The sequence below is a fragment of the Bidens hawaiensis genome, unplaced genomic scaffold (assembly GCF_021521415.1).
Source record: "Bidens hawaiensis isolate Kalapana, Puna unplaced genomic scaffold, B.hawaiensis_p1.1 tig00031477_1, whole genome shotgun sequence".
NCBI lineage: Eukaryota > Viridiplantae > Streptophyta > Magnoliopsida > Asterales > Asteraceae > Bidens > Bidens hawaiensis.
In genome coordinates this window covers 142,412-151,009 of record NW_027495308.1, presented here as the reverse complement: position 1 = coordinate 151,009, position 8,598 = coordinate 142,412, and the positions used below count along the sequence as shown (strand labels likewise).

The following is an 8,598-nucleotide window of genomic DNA, read 5'->3' as shown; positions in this document are numbered from 1 at the left end:
TTAATCGGGTTAGGGTTTGATAATCAAGTTATATAGGTATACTTGAGCGGGTTATTTAAGGGTTTGATAATCAGGTTATATAGGTTTGATAATCATGACTGTGTTGACCTTGTTAGATGACTCAACTCGGGGTGTTCAAGGCCCGGTTTTGACGGTTTTCGGGTCAAACCGAACCCAAACGGTTTGCAATTATCCAAAACTAATAACCGAACCGTTGAGATTTAAAACCGAACCAAACCGAACCATTATTAACGGTTTGGTTCCGGTTTGGTTTCACGGTTTGGGGTTTATACAATGCACCTTTTTTTTAATAAACTTAAAGAAATACTATATATTATGAAATATTAAACAGTAAATATATACGATTAAATCTTTCGTCCGGTACAGTTTTATACGGTCGGTTTGAAAATTTGAAACCAAAATCTTATTTGTTTCAAATATCCATCAACAGTTGTGTTTATTGAGAAAACTAAAATGTGGCTTTTAATATATATATATGTGTGTGTGTGTGTGTGTGTGTGTATATGATAAACAAATGGACATCATAGAGGAAGACATCATCTACCAGCAGCATGAGGAGAAGGAGGCTGAGCAGCGCCCAAGACGGAGGCGGCGGAGAGAACAGCCGCCAAAACCTATTGAAGGGGATGATGTGTTGGTGGGTTACCCACACACGCAATTTGTTCTCGGGACACTCGAGCACGACCAGTACATCCAGCTCCGATTGATGAACCCTATGCCGAATACCATTTTAAGCCTCAGTTTTATGGAGTCGGTTGGCGAGGACCAAAGGATGTTAGGGTTTGTCGGCAACGACACGTCGTGGATGAGGATGTTTACGATGAACTACCCCGCACACCGGGAGCTTACGCTAGAGGTTTATTCTACATTCCGTTTCAGGTGTTTTTCTTTTTACTTTAACTTTGTTTTCCGCCTACACATTACTTTAATTTCAGGCCATGGGAGGAGGGGAGGCCAGAGGTGCCGATGAGAGATCAGATTCCAGAGGGTCGGGCGTGGGAGGTTTCGTTCAAGATGTTTGGGGTCGAGCGGTACTTTTCATTGGAGAAGTTCGCCGTGGCGATCGGCTTTTACACCGAGGAGGAGGTCCGGCAGCCGATCTACACCGCCAGCGTCCGCAGGGCCACGGACGATTATCTGCGTGTTTGGTGGCGCGCGATTGCGAGTAACCCTTTCCCTAAAGGTAGCCAAACAAAAGCCTCCTACATCATTGACCCGTTGTACAGGTACGTGAACCTATGTTACTTTACATTACGCTACATTGTAATATATTACGCTACATTATATCATATTTACCTTATATTATATTTCGTTGTGCAGGTACCTACACAGGCTGATAGCCTCGTCAGTACAAGGTCGACATCAAGGTGCTGACCACTGCAAACTCTCAGACTTGTTCTTTCTGCGGTGCCTGTTGACGAAGATCGATTGCAACCTCGCCCATGGCTTCGCCTACTACATCGCCACATACCCGCACAGGCAGGGAAGAGGATCGTTGCTCGTGGCCCCTACGTGACGCGCATCGCGCATTATTTGGGACTTGAAACACAGGTAAATAACCTTACGATCCCGACTGTATCTCCCCGCGAGCTCGCCCGTGGTAGCGCCCAGGGCATACGTATTGTTCTCAAGTTTAGGGACCCCGACGGGACAAGAAGAGACCGTCTCGTCACGGACTTCGGTATGCCACCGTACATACCGGTGCCATTAGTCGAGCCTCCACCATTGATTGCCCCGGAGGTGCACGTCGACGACAACCACGAAGAGCAATCGGGGGACGAGGACAGAGGGGAGGGGGAGGATGAGGCGGCGGATGGAACGGAGCAGGTTCAAGTTACTTTTATAACTCGTTTACATTTATTTGTTTATGTCTAAATATTAACATTTAATTCTCACTTTAATGTCAGCCAAGGGTGCCGCAGCACGCACCGCGCACCTATTGCGCTGTGCGTTTAGACCATGCCACTGATGCACGCTTACAGAGAGTCGAGGCCGCGGTGCTACGGATGCAACGTCAAATGGATTGGATGATGGAGAGGGAGGCCAGCCGACAGCGCGGTGAGGATTACACATTACCTCCCCCACGCTTTGATCACGAGGCTAGCACATCAAGGGCCGGCGCCGGCGCCTCAACCGACGGAGACGAAGACGGGGACACGGTAGTGTAAATATTGGTTTACACTACTTTTTAATATTCTATCAAACTTTAATATTTTGTATGTTATGAAGTTTTTATGAACTCGTTATGAACTTTACAAGTTCAAATTTTGTATGAACGGGAACTTGTTATGAACTTTTATATTTTGTATCACATGGTTTTATGTTTTTTATGCTTTCTAATATTGAAAGGTAAATCCAACCAAGTAGATAAACATGGTCATAATATTAGTTTAACTACATAAACAAAAAAGAAAACGAGGAGAGCTTTGATTCCAAAACACCAAAAATCAAAGCAAAATGAAGATGTTTATTTCATTTAATATTTTTTTAAACAAATAGCCAACACCTCATATTATATTCCTCAAGTCACTTATTTTATATTTATTTAAATATATATCATTTTTTATCATAATAATCATAATCATATAATTAAAACAAATTTATATTTAAATCAAATTCTTATAATTATCAACTTAGGTTAATATCATTAATATTAATATTAATGATAATAATATGTTGATTTGAAATGGTGAGATGATAGTTGATTTGATTGATTGACCACATCGTCGTACCCCGCCGCGTTTACTCCTTAACGTCGCGTCTTGTGCGGTTTTCTAACCACACCGCCGGTGTGGTTAGAATTGCCCTAAAAAACATCTTTCAACGAAATGGTGAAATTTTAAATTAACATGGACCTCATCAAAAGGCTAGATAGTTTGTCAACATATGACACTTCAATCATGCAACCACACAGGTAAACGACAAGCGACATATCATATGTCAACAATTATTATATCAACAGTTGGTATTTCAACACAACAAAGAACCATCACTACAATGACATGTTTATATTTTAGTACATCTTTGATTCGTTTTATATTATAAAGTTCAAATGTTGACAGAACAAAATCCCCAACATACCAAGTGTTACTAAACCAAAAGAAATAGAGTTTATTGTAATAACTATAATTTCAAAGCAAATTAAAGGTGAAAATCCAAATTATGTCTCGTTGGCTGATAATAATCTATACTGACAATTTAACTAAGGGAAATCCTAGCTTTCGAATAGTAATCGATCCATCCCAACAAACAATTGACTTATTTTTTATTCCAATCGAAATATTATAAAATGTTTCGAAATGCAAAAATGAAATCTAGAAGTTACTTCTCCACTGTAATGAGATTAGTATAATCATCAGTCAAATTGTTGGTATGTATAGTGGTCAGTGAGTTTTAAACTAATAAAACCCAATTGGCCTACTTTTAATCGAATCTATTTGCAAAATGGACAAACAAAATGCTTCTATGCCAACCAAATTAACATCAAGAGGTTGTCCGTTTTGACTCGTTAAGCTAGCCCGCATGGACCATCTATTTTGTCACATGTAGTTTTCAGTTTTCAGGCATCTAATTAAACAAATAAAGCCACATTGTCATTCAATCTTTTACCTAGACTTTCATTGGTCCACCATATAGAAGCTTCTGTATTCGCTTTGTTGAAAACGCTTACTTCTGTAAACAGTTTAACCGGTCGTTTTATCTGAATGCCAAATAAGGGGTTGGAATTAGACCACACAATTATTAACACTGTTCAGACTTGTGTAAACTCAGGATTCCAGGGATTAAAGGATTTTAAAGATTACAGATTTATAAGTATTTAAATGGTGAAAGCTAATTAGATATAAAAACCAAATTATACTCGTGTGATTGTATGTATGTATGTATATAGGTATGTATAAATTTAACAACAGAATTTGATAATTCTGTTAATTTGATTGCAAACACCATAAATAAATAACAATAATTATACTAATGTTGATTGTTGAAAGTGATACCACGGCTCTTCAAAAAAGTGTTGATTTCGACCCATTTGCTTGTTGATGGGTCAATTTGAGATGTGTTCTATCTAACATGGGTCAGTTACAAAATCAGCTAAGAATACGGAACTGGTCAAACGCTCAAATTCTGTTTTTAATACATATGGCCCGACCCGTACTAGAAATGAGTTGTTTCGATCCAAGCCCGTCTTCACCCAGCCCGCCATACACATTAATCAATAGAGGAAAGGATTTGACCATGAGATATAGTCAACAAAGCTTACTTTGTTCTGTCTTGTAATGTCACCAATGACTTCAAAACACCGGGACCAATCTTGTCAGCAAGAACACCTTGTTCCGATATCAAAAAAGATTTCTCCTTTACATAACTTCGCAGTTTCTTAACATCATAATCAAGCCTCGTTTGATCTACAAATTCAAAACTCATTTATTGGTTAATAAATGCAAAACACATGTTGATTAAAAACATAATGGATATGATGAAATGGTACTATTGAGAAACATTGATAAGACTAGTCTTTCATCAGACCAGACCTGTATTATTGATGATAGCAGTTATTTGGCATGTATGTCGGTAGTGGGTCGTTTCTATACATGGTAAAGATAGTGATACATCTTAAATCAACTTTGCCTGGTGTGAAAATACAAGTTAAATAAGTGGGCCATCACATTCATGAAGGTCTGTGTGTACTAAAGGAAGCATAATTTCAACAAGAACATGCACCACTTACAAAGAGGGTTCAAACGTTAAAAACTGCATTATGAGATGATCTAGCAAGGAGTTCAAATTAGTTGGTGTCATGAGAAAATAAACAATGGCAAAGCCTGATAGACGCTTTATTATTCGGTACGTTACAGCAATCAACTATTTGATCAAAGCCCATAATTATGAAACTCACATTCACTTTCAGCCTACAAATGTGTTGTGTAACAATTATATTGAAGCGGAGAAACAGAAGAGAATTAAGAAGCTTTGTGGGAATTCAACTTTTGCATACGTTAACTAGTATGGGTTATAAACTAATTCAAACACTAACACACTAACCATTATAACTTTAAACTAACTGAGTCAAATAACTAAATAAAGAGTCCAAGAAGTCACTCTTGAATGTGCGTGAATGTTGTAAGTGGACATGGGACTGCTACAAGGGTAAAGTTGCATGTAACAAATTACATAAACCAACAAATAGTCTGCACAATTGTTAAGAAATTTAATAAATAAATACTTAAAAGAAACTGGAATGGAATAACATCTAAATGTTGTAGTAATTAGAATGAAGGGGAGAACCCTTAGTATATCCTAGAAAGAAACCAGAAACCTTAAGAGATGCCTATCTTGGTCCCGTAGGCTAAACACAACTAAAGTAATAACAATATCTAAATGTAATTAATGAAAAAAAAATACAGTTCCACTTAATATATGTTATTATGATGATACAAGATCGGATACATTGTTTCATCGATGCGGGGAAGGTTCATGTACATTTTAATCTTAACATGAGAATGTAGGAAATAATACTAATTTATAAAAAAATGAGAACGTATGAAACAATACCAATTACAATACCAATCTACATAAACATTGATTGATAATAACAAAGAAAAAAACCTAAAAATTACAACAAAAGAATCAAAATCAAGAACAAAATAATAACAACAAATACCAACAAATACTTATAACAGCAAAAGAAAAAATCTAATAATAACAACAAAATATAAATCAGCAAATACTTATAACGTCTCATAATCGAAAATTAGCTAATATGAACAAAAAATAACAACAAACACCTATAAAAATAAATCTAATCATAACAGCAAATTGGTTCTCACTGTTTTCATGTTAAGAATAAAATGTATTTGATCCTGTTTCTCATCGATGCCACATAAAAGATAGAAAAATTTGAGGTTGATACAAGTTGACTATGTTGATTTGCATTTTTTTCTTGCAATAACACATACTTGTTCTTCCGAAAAAACCTCTAAGAGGCTTAATTGAGTTAATACAATCAGTTAACTCAAAGTTCCAACATTTTTTCGATTTTATTGTATCAGGTCAATAATCATATCATCCATGGTTTTCAGGTTTTCTTATATGATCAAAAGCTTTAGCGGAAATGTGAAGTCTGTGAACAATCAAAACCAACTGCACAACAACTCTGTTGCAACCAACTGAACCGAAGTATATAGGCTATAACTGAAAAGCTATCCAACCTAATTTACTTTTTTAGCACTATCACTAGATTATAAAAAAAATTCAAAGCATATAGGCTACGAAACAGAGGCTTATAATAGTGATTTCTGAATATAATGAAAAAAGTAAATGATCAATGCGCCTAGGTTAGCTTTAAGCAGCCCTAACTAAATGTCTAAATGATGAGAAAACTAGGCATGGTGATTAAGTTTAATGATGGTTGTAACTTCATAATGATAGATCAAATTGTTAAAACCAAGATACCTTTCTCCAAAATCGTATGAGCGGCATGAAACGGAACCCGAGCATCTACATCAGTTCCAGAAAACATCATCCATGTTTTTTCCTTAGATTCATGATTCCCACAAGTTGCACAAATCTCCTTCACAAAAGACCTTGATTTATCAATTTCCTTCATCACCAACTCAAAAGGTGAAAAAACGCTTGTTTTCATGGTCCGGGCTCGCTTCCTTAATGCAGACAATGCTTCCCGGTTCCCATTTCTCGTTCTATCATTCTCAACTAACTGTTATTACAAAACTATAAAATTGTGAAACATGAGAAATTAATAAAGTTAAAGTGATGAAAACATGTTTTTAGTTACCTGATGCCTTGCAAGTAGAAGATTCTCTGCTTCAGTCTCGATCTCGATCAGCTTTTCTTGAAATTGCTTCATTGTATCGTCCATTTTTAGTATGTTAAATACAAATTTTCATCAAGAATAAAACCTAGATTGGTTGCAATAACGTTAATAATGATTTACTCATCACGTAATAGTAAATATAAAATGTGTGTTTGTGTATAAGGGTAACTAGGGGTGTACATGAGCCGAGCCCCCGTAAGCTACACAAGATCCACTCCATAAAAGATCGAACCAAAGCTTGAGCTAGATCTCCAGCCTAAAAATAAACTTGCTTAATAAACAAGCCTAATCCCAAGCCCGAGCTTCAATTATCTAGCTCGAGTAGGCTCCCAAGCCTAAACAAGCAGGCCCACAAGCCTAACCGAGCTATATTTTTAATTAATCTATTAAATATGCATTTACAACATTATTATTGTTATCATATGTAATTTAATGATTAAAAATAATTATGTTATATAAAAACTAAAATTATATACATATATAAAATGTAAATAAATAAAGTGAAAGAATAATTAATAGATATAAACGAGCCGAGCTCGAGCTTTGGAAATAGAGCTCGAAACCCCCAAGGTTAACCCTGTAGGTCCTTAGAAAAGTTTTCGACAATTCTATTATTGGAAACACAAAATGTCAAATTTACACAAGTAAAAAAACAAGATAGCACAGCAATCAACTTGGTATTCGCTACATGCAGCAAGATTGTAATATAAAAATCATGACAAACTTTAAGCGGCCTAAGATGCAAGTTTAATCTTTGATTTCTGGTTACACAACTTGAAACATTCCCTAACACCATTCTCAGCAACAACATTGGTTTTATTTAGTTAAATATCATAGTTATTGACCAAAACAGATAAAAAAGTTAAATGCAGAAAGCTTTCAGCTTGTATATTCTATTCATTCAACAAAGGTAACCTTTTGAGTAGGGCTGTAAGCGAACCAAAAGTTCGGCGAACGGTTTGGTGGGAAGTTCGTTTATGTTCGTTCATTTAATAAACGAACGAACATAAACGAGATAATCGTTCGATTATTTAAACAAACGAACATGAACAGAGCCCCCGTTCGTTCAATTGTGTTCGTGAATGTTCGGTAATGTGTTCATGAATGTTCGTTTTCATATGTTGTTCATGAAAGTTTTTTGTACATTTATTTATGTTGTCTAAACATTTTATATTCTTAATTTATTTACACCTAATATAAAAGAGTATACCATATTTTCATGTTGTTTTTACATTGATGAATACAACAACCTCAATCCGTAGGCTCCGCCAATTTTATTTGTGTTCGTGAACCGTTTGTGAACACATTCATTTCCTTAATAAATGAACACAAACATAAAATCCCGTTCAGTAAGTGTTCGTTAACCATTCACGAACACATTATTTCCTTAACAAAAGAACATGAACAAGGCATTGCTCATGTTCATTAGGTTCGTTTGCATCCCTACCTTTGAGTCTAAAACTGGAGGCATATGCAATAGTTATCTAGGCAGATGACCGAATACAGATAATGCACAAAAGTATAACATCAAAGACGGATCAAAACAAAACATTTTAACAATAAAAAGATGAAATCATGTGTTCAACACGCCATCCAATTAGAAACTATACTTTTGCTTTGACAGCTCATTAGGCTTCATCAATCCATACTAAAAAACAACTCGCAGATTGCAGCAGAGCATTCAAGCCAAAATGAGTGTATAACTAAAACGTCAATGAGTGTCAAAAGCTAACAATAATCAGTTT

At 35.9% G+C, this 8,598-nt stretch overlaps 1 protein-coding gene across 1 annotated transcript; it reads right to left on the bottom strand.

The window, feature by feature from the left end:
- Positions 1–3,397: 3,397 nt before the first annotated feature.
- Positions 3,398–7,082, bottom strand: LOC143582180 (uncharacterized). Its single transcript, XM_077064806.1, has 4 exons — positions 6,815–7,082; positions 6,475–6,736; positions 4,283–4,427; positions 3,398–3,721 (listed from the first exon to the last, which is right to left on the bottom strand). Exons 1-4 carry the CDS (start codon positions 6,896–6,898, stop codon positions 3,718–3,720), a joined length of 495 nt encoding a protein of 164 aa, XP_076920921.1. The 5' UTR covers positions 6,899–7,082; the 3' UTR covers positions 3,398–3,717.
- Positions 7,083–8,598: the final 1,516 nt, after the last annotated feature.

Excerpts from the sequence above, each read along its gene's own strand:
- LOC143582180 (XM_077064806.1), bottom strand. The coding sequence starts at position 6,898 with ATGGACGATACAATGAAGCAATTTCAAGAAAAGCTGATCGAGATCGAG. Across the intron at positions 6,737-6,814 it reads TTCTACTTGCAAGGCATCAG|TTAGTTGAGAATGATAGAAC; the intron begins GTAACTAAAAAC and ends TTGTAATAACAG. Across the intron at positions 4,428-6,474 it reads TCATACGATTTTGGAGAAAG|ATCAAACGAGGCTTGATTAT; the intron begins GTATCTTGGTTT and ends TTGAATTTGTAG.